The 20,284-nt window shown below is 56.8% G+C and overlaps 1 protein-coding gene across 2 annotated transcripts in view; it reads left to right on the top strand.

Moving 5' to 3' along the window:
- The first annotated feature begins 1,263 nt into the window (after positions 1-1,263).
- Positions 1,264-20,284, top strand: part of DOC2A (double C2 domain alpha) — a 69,719-nt gene continuing 50,698 nt past the window's right edge. Inside the window, exons 1-2 of one of the 2 annotated variants that reach the window (XM_075318591.1) lie at positions 1,264-1,775; positions 14,437-14,694. In XM_075318591.1, the coding sequence (XP_075174706.1) occupies positions 14,445-14,694 (250 nt within the window). In that variant the 5' untranslated portion in view covers positions 1,264-1,775; positions 14,437-14,444. Of the gene's footprint in view, positions 1,776-2,613; positions 2,912-14,436; positions 14,695-20,284 lie in introns of those variants that run through there. The other variant, XM_075318590.1, reaches the window with a different exon arrangement.

Below are 20,284 nucleotides of genomic sequence, written 5' to 3'. Positions count from 1 at the left end.
GGTCATGCAGACGTGCCAACGCTGCAAGTGACAACGCTACAAGTAAGGTATAGGTGCAGGCAGATGTACCTATGAATCAGTTACCCGTTTCCTTGTGACTAGGCCTGGTTCTTGCTTTGCACAAGGGAGGTTCTGTGGAGCCAATGATTTCCTTGGCACGCCCCACACATTTACTGGACATGACCTCTCGGAGAAGAACACCTCCAAAATGTACGCGTTGGTTTTTAATAAGCTATGTACCTCCCACATACCGCCCACCTAGTGACCTATGACTGGTTTGGACATGGGATGTGCCTTCAGGTTCCAGAGAATTATCTCCGCCTCTGAGCGTCCCACACAGAAGATGTTACCATCATGTTTCCTATTATGATTTTATTTATCCATCGCTAGGAAACATGATGTGTCTATTGTCTTCCAGCAGCTATTTATTAATTATGGGCTGATACTCACGTCCCACAATTAAGGGAAAATATGTTTTATGTGCATTTCACTGTCCTGGTGCCAGAAATAAGCCTGCCATATTTGTGGGGGCTATGCACACCCCAATTTAATCATTTTTACCCGGGAGCCAGGCTATCTCCAGGTTCCCTTTGAATTTTCTCTGGAACTAGCAATCGCCCGCCCACTTCCCTAGCTGAATTACTTTTGTCACCAGGGGGTCTTTCTGTAGTCAGAGGCTTATTCCTTACTATAATTACCTTTCACCCCTTACCATTTGTTCCAAAATGCAGGTATTGGATTCCTATCCTAAATATGGTGACCTCTTGATGCAGGTCAGGATGTGTGCTCATGTAGCTGCTGTGGGGCTCCTGCAAAGAAAAAGACTGTTGCAGATCGCTCTTTTCCCCATTTTTATGGAGAAGGTCCTGTGACTGTTCAGGGAGGTGGATTTCACAGGTGCTAAATTGTAAATAAAAAGGAACATATAAAGTATGTTTGTACCAGTAGCTCCTGTCAGGCTGGAGTGTGATAGTGTCAAGCAGCTGCTGAAAGGGGGCTCATTGTCCTCTTTACCATGGGGCCTTGTCACTGAGACCATGCTTGGTGGCTAAACTGCTGCAAATTACAGACAATGTCCTTCTCTTGAACTAGTGCCTGAAAACTGAGCTGCATGATCACAATAATAGCCAAAGCCACAATATCAGCCGCATTATTGCCCGCGGATGATCGCTTCACGTCTGCTCACATTCGTCCTCCTCATTAAACAAGCCGAGGAACGGCGCATTGCATGTGATTAGCGAGCTGCGCACACGAGGCTCTGCGTCAACAACACTCAAATATTGACACGAAATCCTGCAATTAGGAAAACGAGAGAGAAAATTCCCATCGGGACAAAGAAGGGAAGCATCTCTGAGGGCATCTCTGGAGGCATTTCTGAGGGCATCTCTGGAGGCATTTCTGAGGGCATCTCTGGAGGCATCTCTGAGGGCATCTCTGAGGGCATCTCTAGAGGCTTATCTGAGGGCATCTCTAGAGGCTTATCTGAGGGCATCTCTGGAGACTTCTCTGAGGGCAGATCTAGAAGGATCTCTGAGGGCATCTCTGGAGACATCTGTGAGGGCATCTCTGGCTGGAGGCACCTCTGGAGATCTCTCTGAGGGCATCTCTGAGGTCTTCTATGGTTGGAGGCATCTCTGAGGGCATCCCTGAGATCTTCTCTGGCTGAAAACATCTCTGGAGGCATCTCTGAGGACATCACTGAGGGCATCTCTGGAGGCATCTCTGAGGGCATCACTGAGGGCATCTCTGGAGGCATCTCTGAGGGCATCCCTGAGGTAATCTCTGTCTGCAGGCATCTCTGAGGGCATCTCTGGAGGCATCTTTGGCTGGAGGTATCTCTGAGGGCATCCCTGAAGTAATCTCTGGCTGCATACATATCTGAGGGAATCTCTGGAGGCATCTCTGAGGGCATCTCTGGAGGCATCTCTGAGGGCATCTCTGGAGGCATCTCTGAGGGCATCTCTGGAGGCATCTCTGAGGGCATCTCTGAGGGTATCTCTGGAGGCATCTTTGGCTGAAGGTATCTCTGAGACTATCTCTGGAGGCATCTCTGACGACATCTCTGAGGGCATCTCTGAGGGCATCTCTGGAGGCATCTCTGAGGGCATACCTGAGGTAATCTGGCTGCATGCATCTCTGAGGGCATCTCTGAGGGCATCCCTGAGGTAATCTGGCTGCATGCATCTCTGGAGGCATCTCTGTGGGCATCTCTGGAGGCATCTCTGAGGGCATCCCTGAGGTAATCTGACTGCATGCATCTCTGAGGGAATCTCTGGAGGCATCTCTGAGGGCATCTCTGGAGGCATCTCTGAGGGCATCTCTGGAGGCATCTCTGAGGGAATCTCTGGAGGCATCTCTGAGGGCATCTCTGGAGGCATCTCTGAGGGCATCTCTGGAGGCATCTCTGAGGGCATTTCTGGAGGCATCTCTGGAGGCATCTCTGAGGGCATCTCTGGAGGCATCTCTGAGGGCATCTCTGGAGGCATCTCTGAGGGAATCTCTGGAGGCATCTCTGAGGGAATCTCTGGAGGCATCTCTGAGGGCATTTCTGGAAGGCTGGAGGCTTATCTGTGAAGCTCCAGACCATTGCCAGTTGTGTCCAGGCTGATGGATGTGTCTGGGATGAGCAGATCATCAAGTGGTAAGGCAGCGGTGGCCGTGTCTGGTGTCTCCTGCGATTGTTTTCCTTCACCTCGGTCCACACTCTTCTTTCTTGCTCTTTATTCGTTTGCTCTGTCTCCTCCTCTCTCTCACCCTCCCTCCATCATCTCCTGCTGTGAAGCGCAGCAGTGAGGAGAGCAGCAGCCACACAGGCGATCCAGCCCTTCTCCTCTCCCGCATCTCCTCGCACCTCTCCTCACATCCGCTCTTCTGCTGCGACCTGTGCTCCTCGGGCTGCCCGGGGTGAGAGGTAAGTTGAACTTAAAGGGTTAATGAGACAAGACGCCGCGATCCCGGCGATGTTCCTCAGGTTGCACTTACGTGTCGGTTTGGCGGGGAAAGATGGGGCTGGAGCGGCAGCTTATGCGAGGGACGCCGGCGGGGAAGGGGTTAATGGCGCAACGCTCTCCGTGTGCGTTCTGCGGGTTTTCTTTGAAGTTGGAGGCAATGCTCTGCAGAACAGGAAGGCGCAGAGAAGGGAGAAGTGCATGGCTAGCCTCAGGAGAGAAGGTCCAAGAGCAGGACACTGCAGGGCAGCGCACTACAGGGCAGCACAGGGCAACGCACTACAGGGCACTACAGGGCAGCACTCTACAGGGCAGCGCACTACAGGGCAGCACACTACAGGGCACTACAGGGCAGCACACTACAGGGCACTACAGGGCAGCACACTACAGGGCACTACAGGGCACTACAGGGCAGCACTCTACAGGGCAGCACAGGGCAGCACACTACAGGGCAGCACAGGGCAGGACACTACAGGGCAGCGCACTACAGGGCAGCACACTACAGGGCAGCACACTACAGGGCAGCACACTACAGGGCACTACAGGGCAGCACACTACAGGACACTACAGGGCAGCACACTACAGGACACTACAGGGCAGGACACTACAGGGCAGCACACTACAGGGCACTACAGGGCAGCACACTACAGGACACTACAGGGCAGCACACTACAGGACACTACAGGGCAGGACACTACAGGGCAGCACACTACAGGGCAGCGCACTACAGGACACTACAGGGCAGGACACTACAGGGCAGCACACTACAGGGCAGCGCACTACAGGGCAGCGCACTACAGGGCAGCACACTACAGGGCAGCACACTACAGGGCACTACAGGGCAGCACACTACAGGACACTACAGGGCAGCACACTACAGGACACTACAGGGCAGCACACTACAGGACACTACAGGGCAGCACACTACAGGGCACTACAGGACAGCACACTACAGGGCAGCACACTACACAGCAGGGCAGGACACTACAGGGCAGGACACTACAGGGCACTACAGGGCAGCACACTACAGGGCAGCACACTACAGGGCACTACAGGACAGCACACTACAGGGCAGCACACTACACAGCAGGGCAGGACACTACAGGGCAGCACACTACAGGGCATACAGGACAGCACACTACAGGGCAGCACACTACACAGCAGGGCAGGACACTACAGGGCAGCACACTACAGGGCACTACAGGGCAGCACACTACAGGGCAGCACACTACAGGGCAGCACACTACAGGACAGCACACTACACTACAGGGCAGCACACTACAGGACACTACAGGGCAGCACACTACACAGCAGGGCAGGACACTACAGGACACTACAGGGCAGCACACTACAGGGCACTACAGGGCAGCACACTACACTACAGGGCAGCACACTACAGGACACTACAGGGCAGCACACTACACAGCAGGGCAGCACACTACAGGACACTACAGGGCAGCACACTACAGGGCAGCACACTACAGGGCAGCACACTACAGGACACTACAGGGCAGGACACTACAGGGCAGCACACTACAGGGCAGCACACTACAGGGCACTACAGGGCAACACACTACAGGGCAGCACACTACACTACAGGGCAGCACACTACAGGACACTACAGGGCAGCGCACTAAAGGACACTACAGGGCAGCGCACTACAGGACACTACAGGGCAGCACACTACAGGGCAGCACACTACAGGACACTACAGGGCAGCACACTACAGGGCACTACAGGGCAGCACACTACAGGGCAGCACACTACACTACAGGGCAGCACACTACAGGACACTACAGGGCAGCACACTACACTACAGGGCAGCACACTACAGGACACTACAGGGCAGCACACTACAGGACACTACAGGGCAGCACACTACAGGGCACTACAGGACAGCACACTACAGGACACTACAGGGCAGGACACTACAGGGCAGGACACTACAGGGCAGCACACTACAGGGCAGGACACTACAGGGCAGCACACTATAGGACACTACAGGGCAGCACACTACAGGGCAGGACACTACAGGGCAGCACACTACAGGGCACTACAGGGCAGCACACTATAGGACACTACAGGGCAGCACACTACAGGGCAGGACACTACAGGGCAGGACACTGCAGGGCAGCACACTACAGGACAGGACACTACAGGGCACTACAGGGCAGGACACTACAGGGCAACACACTATAGGACACTACAGGGCAGCACACTACAGAACAGGACACTACAGGGCAGGACACTACAGGGCACTACAGGGCAGCACACTATAGGACACTACAGGGCAGCACACTACAGGGCAGGACACTACAGGGCAGGACACTACAGGGCAGGACACTACAGGGCAGCACACTACACAGCAGGGCAGCACACTACAGGACACTACAGGCCAGCACACTACAGGGCAGCACACTACACAGCAGGGCAGCACACTACAGGGCAGGACACTACAGGGCAGGACACTACAGGGCAGCACACTACATGGCAGGACACTACAGGGCAGGACACTACAGGGCAGCACACTACAGGGCAGCACACTACAGGAAACTACAGGGCAGGACACTACAGGGCAGGGCAGGACACTACAGGGCAGCACACTACAGGGCACTACAGGACAGCACACTACAGGGCAGCACACTACACAGCAGGGCAGGACACTACAGGGCAGCACACTACAGGGCACTACAGGGCAGCACACTACAGGGCACTACAGGGCAGCACACTACAGGGCAGCACACTACACTACAGGGCAGCACACTACAGGACACTACAGGGCAGCACACTACACTACAGGGCAGCACACTACAGGACACTACAGGACAGCACACTACAGGGCAGCACACTACACAGCAGGGCAGGACACTACAGGGCAGCACACTACAGGGCACTACAGGGCAGCACACTACAGGGCAGCACACTACACTACAGGGCAGCACACTACAGGACACTACAGGGCAGCACACTACACAGCAGGGCAGCACACTACAGGACACTACAGCACACTACACTACAGGGCAGCACACTACAGGACACTACAGGGCAGCACACTACACAGCAGGGCAGCACACTACAGGACACTACAGGGCAGCACACTACAGGGCAGGACACTACAGGGCAGCACACTACAGGGCACTACAGGGCAGGACACTACAGGGCAGCACACTATAGGACACTACAGGGCAGCACACTACAGGGCAGGACACTACAGGGCAGGACACTGCAGGGCAGCACACTACAGGACAGGACACTACAGGGCACTACAGGGCAGGACACTACAGGGCAACACACTATAGGACACTACAGGGCAGCACACTACAGGACAGGACACTACAGGGCAGGACACTACAGGACAGGACACTACAGGGCAGCACACTATAGGACACTACAGGGCAGCACACTACAGGGCAGGACACTACAGGGCAGGACACTACAGGGCAGGACACTACAGGACAGGACACTACAGGGCAGGACACTACAGGGCAGCACACTACACAGCAGGGAGCACACTACAGGACACTACAGGGCAGCACACTACACAGCAGGGCAGTACACTACAGGACACTACAGGGCAGCACACTACACAGCAGGGCAGCACACTACAGGGCAGGACACTACAGGACACTACAGGGCAGGACACTACAGGGCAGCACACTACATGGCAGGACACTACAGGGCAGGACACTACAGGGCAGCACACTACAGGGCAGCACACTACAGGAAACTACAGGGCAGGACACTACAGGGCAGCACACTACAGGGCAGGACACTACAGGGCAGGACACTACAGGGCAGCACACTACAGGGAAGCACACTACAGGGCAGCGCACTACAGGGCAGGACACTACACTACAGGGCAGCACACTAAACAGCAGGGCACTACAGGGCAGCACACTACACTACAGGGCATGACACGGCAGGACACTACACTACAGGGCAGGACACTACACTGCAGCACACTACACGACAGGACACTACAGGGCAGGACACTACAGGGCAGGACACTGCAGGGCAGGACACTACACTACAGGACACTACAGGGCAGGACACTACAGGGCAGGACACTACAGGGCAGGACACTACACTACAGGACACTACACTACAGGACACTACAGGGCAGCACACTACAGGGCAGGACACTACAGGGCAGGACACTACAGGGCAGGACACTACAGGACAGGACACTACAGGGCAGGACACTACAGGGCAGGACACTACAGGGCAGCACACTACACAGCAGGGAGCACACTACAGGACACTACAGGGCAGCACACTACACAGCAGGGCAGTACACTACAGGACACTACAGGGCAGCACACTACACAGCAGGGCAGCACACTACAGGGCAGGACACTACAGGACACTACAGGGCAGGACACTACAGGGCAGGACACTACAGGGCAGGACACTACAGGGCAGCACACTACAGGGCAGCACACTACAGGAAACTACAGGGCAGGACACTACAGGGCAGCACACTACAGGGCAGGACACTACAGGGCAGCACACTACAGGGAAGCACACTACAGGGCAGCGCACTACAGGGCAGGACACTACACTACAGGGCAGCACACTAAACAGCAGGGCACTACAGGGCAGCACACTACACTACAGGGCATGACACGGCAGGACACTACACTACAGGGCAGGACACTACACTGCAGCACACTACACGACAGGACACTACAGGGCAGGACACTACAGGGCAGGACACTACAGGGCAGGACACTACACTACAGGACACTACAGGGCAGGACACTACAGGGCAGGACACTACACTACAGGACACTACACTACAGGACACTACACTACAGGACACTACACTACAGGACACAACACTACAGGACACAACACTACAGGACACTACAGGGCAGGACCTGGCTCTGCTGACCGAGTTTTTCTCTGTATGAACCCAAACCAAAATCTAGTCGCTCTTCTATTTCACATTAGTATACGAGGACCCGTCACACTCCTCCGCCAGATCCACAGAACCTGCACACACTCACCCATCACCTACAACATGAAGGGCACAAGTGCCCGACCCTCTACTGTCTCCAGTGCTCTGCCTGCCTGACCCTATACACTCTCCTCTCTGCCTGCCTGACACACTAATATCTCTTGTGCTCTGCCTGCCTGCCCCTATACCATCTCCTCTCTACCTGCCTGACCGTCTACCCTCTCCTGTGTTCTACCTGCCTGACCTTCTGCTTTCTCTGCTCTCTACCTGCCTAGCCCTCTTTTCTCTCCTGCACTTTATCTGCTGACCCTGAACTCTCATGCATGATTTTACCTGACCGTCTTCCCTCCTGTAACCTTCCTGTCTGATTCTCTACTGTCTCCTACAATCAACCTGCCTGATCCTCTACTCTCTGCTGCACAACCCCAGCCTGACCCTCTACTCTCTCCTACACTCAACCAGCCTGATCCTCTACTCTCTGCTGCACAACCCCTGCCTGACCCTCTACTCTCTCCTGCGCTTTACCAGCCTGATCCTCTACTCTCTCCTGCATTTTGCCAGCCTGATCCTCTACTCTCTCCTGTGCTTTACCAGCCTGATCCTTTACTCTCTGCTGCACAACCCCAGCCTAACCCTCTACTCTCTCCTGCGCTTTACCAGCCTAACCCTCTACTCTCTCCTGCGCTTTACCAGCCTAACCCTCTACTCTCTCCTGCGCTTTACCAGCCTGATCCTCTACTCTCTCCTGCGCTTTACCAGCCTGATCCTCTACTCTCTCCTGCACTTTACCAGCCTGACCCTCTACTCTCTCCTGTGCTTTACCAGCCTGATCCTCTACTCTCTCCTGTGCTTTACCAGCCTGATCGTCTACTCTCTCCTGTGCTTTACCAGCCTGATCCTCTACTCTCTCCTGTGCTTTACCAGCCTGACCCTCTACTCTCTCCTGTGCTTTACCAGCCTGACCCTCTACTCTCTCCTGCGCTTTCCCTGCCTGATCCTCTACTCTCTCCTGTGCTTTACCAGCCTGATCCTCTACTCTCTCCTGCACTTTACCAGCCTGATCCTCTACTCTCTCCTGCGCTTTACCAGCCTGATCCTCTACTCTCTCCTGTGCTTTACCAGCCTGACCCTCTACTCTCTCCTGCGCTTTACCAGCCTGATCCTCTACTCTCTCCTGCGCTTTACCAGCCTGATCCTCTACTCTCTCCTGCGCTTTACCAGCCTGATCCTCTACTCTCTCCTGCGCTTTACCAGCCTGATCCTCTACTCTCTCCTGTGCTTTCCCAGCCTGATCCTCTACTCTCTCCTGCACTTTACCAGCCTGATCCTCTACTCTCTCCTGCGCTTTACCAGCCTGATCCTCTACTCTCTCCTGTGCTTTACCAGCCTGACCCTCTACTCTCTCCTGTGCTTTACCAGCCTGATCCTCTACTCTCTCCTGTGCTTTACCAGCCTGATCCTCTACTCTCTCCTGTGCTTTACCAGCCTGATCCTCTACTCTCTCCTGTGCTTTACCAGCCTGACCCTCTACTCTCTCCTGTGCTTTACCAGCCTGATCCTCTACTCTCTCCTGTGCTTTACCAGCCTGACCCTCTACTCTCTCCTGTGCTTTACCAGCCTGACCCTCTACTCTCTCCTGTGCTTTACCAGCCTGATCCTCTACTCTCTCCTGTGCTTTACCAGCCTGATCCTCTACTCTCTCCTGTGCTTTACCAGCCTGATCCTCTACTCTCTCCTGTGCTTTACCAGCCTGACCCTCTACTCTCTCCTGTGCTTTACCAGCCTGATCCTCTACTCTCTCCTGTGCTTTACCAGCCTGACCCTCTACTCTCTCCTGTGCTTTACCAGCCTGATCCTCTACTCTCACCTGCACTGTACCTGCTTAACTTTTTCTCCTGCTCGATACCTTACTGATTACTCTTTCCTGTACTCTAACTTGTTGATCCTCTACCGTCTCCTGCCCTCTACCTGCCTGACTCTCTTCTCTCTCCTGTGCGCTTTCTACCTGATTCTATTATCGCCTGCATGCTACCTTCCTGACTCTCTTCTCTCTTGTGCTACCTTGATGACCCTCTACTCTTAATGGCTCTACACCTGCCTGACTCTCTACTTTCTCCTGCCTGATCCTCTACTCTCTCCTGCTATCTACCTGCCTTTTACTACCATCTGCTTTCTAACTGCATAATCTTCTACTCTCTGCACTGACCTGACCCTCTACTCTCTTCTGCACCACACCGAACCTGACCCTCTACTTTCTCACGTGCTACACTCTCCTGACCACTTACCCTCTCCTACGTGCTTTCTGCCTTACCCTATACTCTCTCCTGTGTGCTACCTGCCTGACCCTATACTCTCTCCTGCGTGCTACCTGCCTGACCCTATACTCTCTCCTGTGTGCTTTCTGCCTTACCCTATACTCTCTCCTGTGTGCTACCTGCCTGACCCTATACTCTCTCCTGCGTGCTACCTGCCTGACCCTATACTCTCTCCTGTGTGCTACCTGCCTTACCCTATACTCTCTCCTGCGTGCTACCTGCCTGACCCTATACTCTCTCCTGCGTGCTACCTGCCTGACCCTATACTCTCTCCTGCATGCTACCTGCCTGACCCTATACTCTCTCCTGTGTGCTACCTGCCTGACCCTATACTCTCTCCTGCGTGCTACCTGCCTGACCCTATACTCTCTCCTGCGTGCTACCTGCCTGACCCTATACTCTCTCCTGCATGCTACCTGCCTGACCCTATACTCTCTCCTGTGTGCTACCTGCCTAATCCTATACTCTCTCCTGCGTGCTACCTGCCTGACCCTATACTCTCTCCTGCATGCTACCTGCCTGACCCTATACTCTCTCCTGCATGCTACCTGCCTGACCCTATACTCTCTCCTGCATGCTACCTGCCTGACCCTATACTCTCTCCTGCATGCTGCCTGCCTGACCCTATACTCTCTCCTGCATGCTACCTGCCTGACCCTATACTCTCTCCTGCGTGCTACCTGCCTGACCCTATACTCTCTCCTGTGTGCTACCTGCCTAATCCTATACTCTCTAGCATTTCACCTGCCTGACCCTCTACTCCTACCTGTGCTAAACCTGCTTGGCTCTCTGTTCTCTCCTGACTGATCCTCTACTCTGTCCTGAGCTGTACCTGCCTGACCGTCTACCATTTCATGCACTACACCTGCCTGACTCTCCACTCTCTCCTGTGTGCTATCTGCCCATCCCTCTACTCTCTCCATCTCTTTAACTGCCTGACCCTCTACTTTGTCTTCCTCTCTACCTGCCCAATCCTCTAGTCTCTCCTGCTCTCTACCTGCCTCATTCTATACTCTGTCCTGCTCTTTACCTGCCTGACTCTCCACTCTCTCCTGTGCTCTACCCATGTGAACCTCTACTTTCTCCTGCTCTCTCCCTGCCCAACCTTCTACTGCATTCTCCGTTTTACCTGCCTGGCCTTCTACCTTCTCCTGCGTTCTACCAACCTGACCCTCTATTCTCTTGTGGTCTACCTACCTTGCCCTCTACTATCTCCTGTGCTCTATTCTCTCCGGTGCTTTTGTTGCCTGACTCTCTACCCTTCTCTTCATTATCTCCCTCATCCTCTACTCTCTCCTGCGCACTACCTGCCTTACTTTTTATTCTCTCCTGCGCTCTACCTCCCTGACCCTCTACTTTACCCAGCACTCTACCTCCCTGACCCTCTACTTTACCCAGCACTCTACCTCCCTGACCCTCTTTTCTCTCCGGCGCTCTACCTCCCTGACCCTCTTTTCTCTCCGGCGCTCTACCTGCCTGACCCTGTACCCTCTTAGCGCTCTACCTCCCTGACCCTCTACTCTCTTAGCGCTCTACTTCCCTGACCCTCTTTTCTCTCCGGCGCTCTACCTCCCTGACCCTCTACTCTCTTAGCGCTCTACCTCCCTGACCCTCTTTTCTCTCTTGCACTCTACCTGCCTGACCCTCTACTCTCTCGGTGCTCTACCTGCCTGACCCTGTACCCTCTTGGCGCTCTACCTGCCTAACCCTCTACTCTCTGAGCGCTCTACCTGCCTGACCCTCTACTCTCTCGGTGCTCTACCTGACTGACCCTCTACTCTCTCGGTGCTCTACCTGACTGACCCTCTACTCTCTTGGCACTCTACCTGCCTGACCCTCTAACCTGTCAGCGCTCTACCTGCCTGACCCCGTACCCTCTTGGCGCTCTACCTGCCTGACCCCGTACCCTCTTGGCGCTCTACCTGCCTGACCCTCTACTCTCTCCATGCTCTACCTGCCTGACCTTCTACTCTCTCAGCGCTCTACCTGCCTGACCCTGTACCCTCTTGGTGCTCTACCTGCCTAACCCTCTACTCTCTTGGCACTCTACCTGCCTGACCCTCTACCCTGTCAGCGCTCTACCTGCCTGACCCCGTACCCTCCTGGCGCTCTACCTGCCTGACCCTCTACTCTCTCGATGCTCTACCTGCCTGACCCTCTACTCTCTTGGCACTCTACCTGCCTGACCCTCTACCCTGTCAGCGCTCTACCTGCCTGACCCACTACTCTCTGAGCGCTCTACCTGCCTGACCCATTACTCTCTGAGCGCTCTACCTGCCTGACCCCCTACTCTCTCGGTGCTCTACCTGCCTGACCCTCCTTTCTCTCCGGTGCTCTACCTGCCTGACCCTCTACTCTCTCGGCGCTCTACCTTACCTGCCTGACCCTCTACTCTCTCGACGCTCTACCTGCCTGACCCTCTTTTCTCTCTGGTGCTCTACCTGCCTGACCCTCTACTCTCTCAGCGCTCTACCTGCCTGACCCTCTACTCTCTCAGCGCTCTACCTGCCTGACCCTCTACTCTTTCAGCGCTCTACCTGCCTGACCCTGTACCCTCTCGGCGCTCTACCTGCCTGACCCTCTACTCTTTCAGCGCTCTACCTGCCTGACCCTGTACCCTCTTGGCGCTCTACCTGTTTTGCATGTTGTCATTATATATGACCTGTTGCCATCCATGGTGCAGACCCCTCTGCCTCACATCTGAGCGCTCCGTGCTGCAGTCTATCTGCAGGAGCTGCGCTTCCCTCCGCTCTTCCCTCCGCTCTCCATCCTCATTATCTCCTCTATCTTCCTTTCTTACCAGCGAATTATTCAATATCTCCTGGTCTTATCTGTCCTGCATTACTGGGGGCCGCACATCCCCGTCACTCCAGGAATCCCATCAAATGTGCTGATGCTTGGTGCCATTGATATCCAATAACTGTTGCTTCCACCACCATCTTTCTACTGGTCCCAGTGTATCCGAAGTCTTCATCTTCTGCATTTATTCTATGATTTCCAGATCAGCTCACAATGTTCTCTGTCATGTATCTAACCTCCCTGACCCCTGTATGTCATGTATCTAACCTCCCTGACCCCTGTATGTCATGTATCTAATCTCCCTGACCCCTGTATGTCATGTATCTAATCTCCCTGACTCCTGTATGTCATGTATCTAACCCCCCTGACCCCTGTATGTCATGTATCTAATCTCCCTGACTCCTGTATGTCATTATCTAATCTCCCTGACTCCTGTATGTCATGTATCTAATCTCCCTGACTCCTGTATGTCATGTATCTAATCTCGCTGACTCCTGTATGTCATGTATCTAATCTCCCTGACCCCTGTATGTCATGTATCTAACCTCGCTGACTCCTGTATGTCATGTATCTAATCTCCCTGACTCCTGTATGTCATGTATCTAATCTCCCTGTCTCCTGTGTCATGCATCTAACCTCCCTGACTCCTGTATGTCATGTATCTAATCTCCCTGACTCCTATATGTCATGTATCTAATCTCCCTGACTACTGTATGTCATGTATCTAATCTCCCTGACTCCTGTATGTCATGTATCTAATCTCCCTGACTGCTGTATGTCATGTATCTAATCTCCCTAACTCCTGTATGTCACGTATCTAATCTCCCTGACTCCTGTATGTCATGTATCTAATCTCCCTGACTGCTGTATGTCACGTATCTAATCTCCCTGACTCCTGGATGTCATGTATCTAACCTCCCTGACTCCAGTATGTCATGTATCTAATCTCCCTGACTGCTGTATGTCATGTATCTAACCTCCCTGACTCCAGTATGTCATGTATCTAATCTCCCTGACTCCTGTATGTCATGTATCTAACCTCCCTGACTCCAGTATGTCATGTATCTAATCTCCCTGACTGCTGTATGTCATGTATCTAATCTCCCTGACTGCTGTATGTCATGTATCTAATCTCCCTGACTGCTGTATGTCATGTATCTAATCTCGCTGACTCCAGTATGTCATGTATCTAATCTCCCTGACTCCAGTATGTCATGTATCTAATCTCCCTGACTCCTGTATGTCATGTATCTAATCTCCTGGACTGCTGTATGTCATGTATCTAATCTCCCTGACTCCTGTATGTCATGTATCTAACCTCCCTGACTCCTGTATGTCATGTATCTGTTTGTATCTAATCTCATGTACCTATGTAATGTGTGTATCTAAGCTCGCGCTTCTCTCTCGCCCGCAGACACCCTGATGACGGTGCGGCGCGGTGACAAGGTTCCCATCAGCATCCAGGAGCACATGGCCATAAACGTGTGCCCCGGCCCCATCCGACCCATCCAGCAAATCTCCGACTACTTCCCGAGATACAGCCCCTGGCCGGAGGGCGCCGCGTCCCCCACAGGACACCCCCACAACCTGTCACCCCTGGACATACCGCATCAGGCGGCGGAACACGCGGATGAACCCGACGACCTGGACAACTATGACTCTGACGACGGCAGTACGTAATAATGTATAATAAACCGGAGCATGCAAGCTATTATTATCTGTTATCAGCCATTACTGGGGAAATGCGACTGTAGTCCCGACTCCTCCTCTCTCACACAGGCTGCTCCCCACTCCTCCTCCCTCACACAGGCTGCTCCCCACTCCTCCTCCCTCACACAGGCTGCTCCCCACTCCTCCTCTCTCACACAGGCTGCTCCCCACTCCTCCTCTCTCACACAGGCTGCTCCTCACTCCTCCTCCTCACACAGGCTGCTCCCCACTCCTCCTCCCTCACACAGGCTGCTCCCCACTCCTCCTCTCTCACACAGGCTGCTCCCCGCTCCTCCTCTCTCACACAGGCTGCTCCTCACTCCTCCTCCTCACACAGGCTGCTCCCCACTCCTCCTCCCTCACACAGGCTGCTCCCCACTCCTCCTCTCTCACACAGGCTGCTCCCCACTCCTCCTCCCTCACACAGGCTGCTCCCCACTCCTCCTCTCTCACACAGGCTGCTCCTCACTCCTCCTCCTCACACAGGCTGCTCCCCACTCCTCCTCCCTCACACAGGCTGCTCCCCACTCCTCCTCTCTCACACAGGCTGCTCCCCGCTCCTCCTCCGTCACACAGGCTGCTCCCCACTCCTCCTCTCTCACACAGGCGGCTCCCCACTCCTCCTCTCTCACACAGGCCGCTCCCCACTCCTCCTCCTCACACAGGCTGCTCCCCACTCCTCTCTCACACAGGCTGCTCCCCACTCCTCTCTCACACAGGCTGCTCCCCGCTCCTCCTCTCTCACACAGGCTGCTCCCCGCTCCTCCTCCCTCACACAGGCTGCTCCCCACTCCTCCTCTCCCACACAGGCTGCTCCCCACTCCTCCTCTCTCACACAGGCTGCTCCCCACTCCTCCTCCCTCACACAGGCCGCTCCCCACTCCTCCTCTCTCACACAGGCTGCTCCCCACTCCTCTCTCACACAGGCTGCTCCCCACTCCTCCTCTCTCACACAGGCTGCTCCCCGCTCCTCCTCCGTCACACAGGCTGCTCCCCACTCCTCCTCTCTCACACAGGCTGCTCCCCACTCCTCCTCTCTCACACAGGCTGCTCCCCACTCCTCCTCTCTCACACAGGCCGCTCCCCACTCCTCCTCTCTCACACAGGCTGCTCCCCACTCCTCCTCCCTCACACAGGCTGCTCCCCGCTCCTCCTCTCTCACACAGGCTGCTCCCCGCTCCTCCTCTCTCACACAGGCTGCTCCCCACTCCTCCTCTCTCACACAGGCTGCTCCCCACTCCTCCTCTCTCACACAGGCGGCTCCCCACTCCTCCTCTCTTACACAGGCTGCTCCCCGCTCCTCCTCTCACACAGACTGCTCCCCACTCCTCCTCTCTCACACAGGCTGCTCCCCACTCCTCCTCTCTCACACAGGCTGCTCCCCACTCCTCCTCTCTCACACAGGCTGCTCCCCACTCCTCCTCCCTCACACAGGCCGCTCCCCACTCCTCCTCTCTCACACAGGCTGCTCCCCACTCCTCCTCTCTCACACAGGCCGCTCCCCACTCCTCTCTCACACAGGCTGCTCCCCACCCCTCCTCTCTCACACAGGCTGCTCCCCACTCCTCCTCTCTCACACAGGCCGCTCCCCGCTCCTCCTCTCTCACACAGGCCGCTCCTCCTCTCTCACACAGGCTGCTCCCCACTCCTCCTCTCTCACACAGGCCGCTCCCCGCTCCTCCTCTCTCACACAGGCCGCTCCTCCTCTCTCACACAGGCTGCTCCCCGCTCCTCCTCTCTCACACAGGCCGCTCCCCGCTCCTCCTCTCTCACACAGGCTGCTCCCCACTCCTCCTCCCTCACACAGGCCGCTCCCCACTCCTCCTCTCTCACACAGGCTGCTCCCCACTCCTCCTCCCTCACACAGGCTGCTCCCCACTCCTCCTCTCTCACACAGGCTGCTCCCCACTCCTCCTCTCTCACACAGGCTGCTCCCCACTCCTCCTCCCTCACACAGGCTGCTCCCCACTCCTCCTCCCTCACACAGGCTGCTCCCCACTCCTCCTCTCTCACACAGGCTGCTCCCCACTCCTCCTCTCTCACACAGGCTGCTCCCCACTCCTCCTCTCTCACACAGGCTGCTCCCCACTCCTCCTCTCTCACACAGGCTGCTCCCCACTCCTCCTCTCTCACACAGGCCGCTCCCCACTCCTCTCTCACACAGGCTGCTCCCCACTCCTCCTCCCTCACACAGGCTGCTCCCCACTCCTCCTCCCTCACACAGGCTGCTCCCCACTCCTCCTCTCTCACACAGGCCGCTCCCCACTCCTCCTCCCTCACACAGGCCGCTCCCCACTCCTCCTCTCTCACACAGGCTGCTCCCCGCTCCTCCTCTCTCACACAGGCTGCTCCCCACTCCTCCTCCTCACACAGGCTGCTCCCCACTCCTCCTCTCTCACACAGGCTGCTCCCCACTCCTCCTCTCTCACACAGGCTGCTCCCCGCTCCTCCTCTCTCACACAGGCTGCTCCCCACTCCTCCTCTCTCACACAGGCTGCTCCCCGCTCCTCCTCCCTCACACAGGCTGCTCCCCGCTCCTCCTCCCTCACACAGGCTGCTCCCCACTCCTCCTCTCTCACACAGGCTGCTCCCCGCTCCTCCTCCTCACACAGGCTGCTCCTCACTCCTCCTCTCTCACACAGGCTGCTCCCCACTCCTCTCTCACACAGGCTGCTCCCCACTCCTCCTTTCTCACACAGGCTGCTCCTCACTCCTCCTCCCTCACACAGGCTGCTCCCCGCTCCTCCTCTCTCACACAGACTGCTCCCCACTCCTCCTCTCTCACACAGGCTGCTCCCCGCTCCTCCTCTCTCAAACAGGCTGCTCCCCACTCCTCCTCTCTCACACAGGCTGCTCCCCACTCCTCTCTCACACAGGCTGCTCCCCACTCCTCCTTTCTCACACAGGCTGCTCCTCACTCCTCCTCCCTCACACAGGCTGCTCCCCGCTCCTCCTCTCTCACACAGACTGCTCCCCACTCCTCCTCTCTCACACAGGCTGCTCCCCGCTCCTCCTCCCTCACACAGGCTGCTCCCCACTCATCCTCTCTCACACAGGCTGCTCTCCTCTCTCACACAGGCTGCTCCCCGCTCCTCCTCCCTCACACAGGCTGCTCCCCACTCCTCCTCTCTCACACAGGCTGCTCCCCACTCCTCCTCTCTCACACAGGCTGCTCTCCTCTCTCACACAAGCTGCTCCCCACTCCTCCTCCCTCACACAGGCTGCTCCCCACTCCTCCTCCCTCACACAGGCTGCTCCCCACTCCTCCTCCCTCACACAGGCTGTTCCCCACTCCTCTTCTCTCACACAGGCTGCTCCCCACTCCTCCTCCCTCACACAGGCTGCTCCCCGCTCCTCCTCCCTCACACAGGCTGCTCCCCACTCCTCCTCCCTCACACAGGCTGCTCCCCACTCCTCCTCCCTCACACAGGCTGCTCCCCACTACTCTTCCCTCACACAGGCTGCTCCCCACTCCTCCTCCCTCACACAGGCTGCTCCCCACTCCTCCTCTCTCACACAGGCTGCTCCCCACTCCTCCTCCCTCACACAGGCTGCTCCCCACTCCTCCTCCTCACACAGGCTGCTCCCCACTCCTCCTCCCTCACACAGGCTGCTCCCCACTCCTCCTCCCTCACACAGGCTGCTCCCCACTCCTCTTCTCTCACACAGGCTGCTCCCCACTCCTCCTCCCTCACACAGGCTGTTCCCCACTCCTCTTCTCTCACACAGGCTGCTCCCCACTCCTCCTCCCTCACACAGGCTGCTCCCCGCTCCTCCTCCCTCACACAGGCTGCTCCCCACTCCTCCTCCCTCACACAGGCTGCTCCCCACTACTCTTCCCTCACACAGGCTGCTCCCCACTCCTCCTCCCTCACACAGGCTGCTCCCCACTCCTCCTCCCTCACACAGGCTGCTCCCCACTCCTCCTCCCTCACACAGGCTGTTCCCCACTCCTCCTCTCTCACACAGGCCGCTCCCCACTCCTCCTCTCTCACACAGGCCGCTCCCCACTCCTCCTCTCTCACACAGGCCGCTCCCCACTCCTCCTCTCTCACACAGGCCGCTCCCCGCTCCTCCTCTCTCACACAGGCCGCTCCCCGCTCCTCCTCTCTCACACAGACTGCTCCCCGCTCTTCCTCCCTCACACAGGCTGCTCCCCGCTCCTCCTCCCTCACACAGGCTGCTCCCCACTCCTCCTCCCTCACACAGGCTGCTCCCCACTCCTCCTCTGTCACACAGGCCGCTCCCCACTCCTCCTCTCTCACACAGGCCGCTTCCCACTCCTCCTCTCTCACACAGGCTGCTCCCCACTCCTCCTCTCTCACACAGGCTGCTCCCCACTCCTCCTCTCTCACACAGGCTGCTCCCCGCTCCTCCTCTCTCGCACAGGCTGCTCCCCGCTCCTCCTCTCTCACACAGGACACTCCCCACTCCTCCTCTCTCACACAGGCCGCTCCCCGCTCCTCCTCTCTCACACAGGCCGCTCCCCACTCCTCCTCTCTCACACAGGCCGCTCCCCACTCCTCCTCTCTCACACAGGACACTCCCCACTCCTCCTCTCTCACACAGGCTGCTCCCCACTCCTCCTCTCTCACAGAGGCCGCTTCCCACTCCTCCTCTCTCACACAGGCCGCTTCCCACTCCTCCTCTCTCACACAGGCCGCTTCCCACTCCTCCTCTCTCATACAGGCTGCTCCCCGCGCCTCCTCTCTCACACAGGCCGCTCCCCGCTCCTCCTCTCTCACACAGGCCGCTCCCCACTCCTCCTCTCTCACACAGGCCGCTCCCCACTCCTCCTCTCTCACACAGGCCGCTTCCTACTCCTCCTCTCTCACACAGGCTGCTCCCCACTCCTCCTCTCTCACACAGGACACTCCCCGCTCCTCCTCTCTCACACAGGCCGCTCCCCGCTCCTCCTCTCTCACACAGGCCGCTTCCCACTCCTCCTCTCTCACACAGGCTGCTCCCCACTCCTCTCTCACACAGGACACTCCCCACTCCTCCTCCCTCACACAGGCTGCTCCCCACTCCTCCTCTCTCACACAGGACACTCCCCGCTCCTCCTCTCTCACACAGGCTGCTCCCCGCTCCTCTCTCACACAGGCTGCTCCCCACTCCTCCTTCCTCACACAGGCTGCTCCCCACTCCTCCTCTCTCACACAGGCTGCTCCCCACTCCTCTCTCACACAGGCTGCTCCCCACTCCTCCTCTCTCACACAGGACACTCCCCGCTCCTCCTCTCTCACACAGGACACTCCCCGCTCCTCCTCTCTCACACAGGCTGCTCCCCGCTCCTCCTCTCTCACACAGGACACTCCCCGCTCCTCCTCTCTCACACAGGCTGCTCCCCACTCCTCCTCTCTCACACAGGACACTCCCCGCTCCTCCTCTCTCACACAGGACACTCCCCGCTCCTCCTCTCTCACACAGGCTGCTCCCCACTCCTCCTCTCTCACACAGGCTGCTCCCCGCTCCTCCTCTCTCACACAGGCCGCTCCCCGCTCCTCCTCTCTCACACAGGCCGCTCCCCGCTCCTCCTCTCTCACACAGGC

This window comes from Anomaloglossus baeobatrachus, chromosome 7 (assembly GCF_048569485.1).
Source record: "Anomaloglossus baeobatrachus isolate aAnoBae1 chromosome 7, aAnoBae1.hap1, whole genome shotgun sequence".
NCBI lineage: Eukaryota > Metazoa > Chordata > Amphibia > Anura > Aromobatidae > Anomaloglossus > Anomaloglossus baeobatrachus.
Note: the sequence above shows the minus strand (reverse complement) of the source record. Positions and strands in the feature narration are given on the sequence as shown.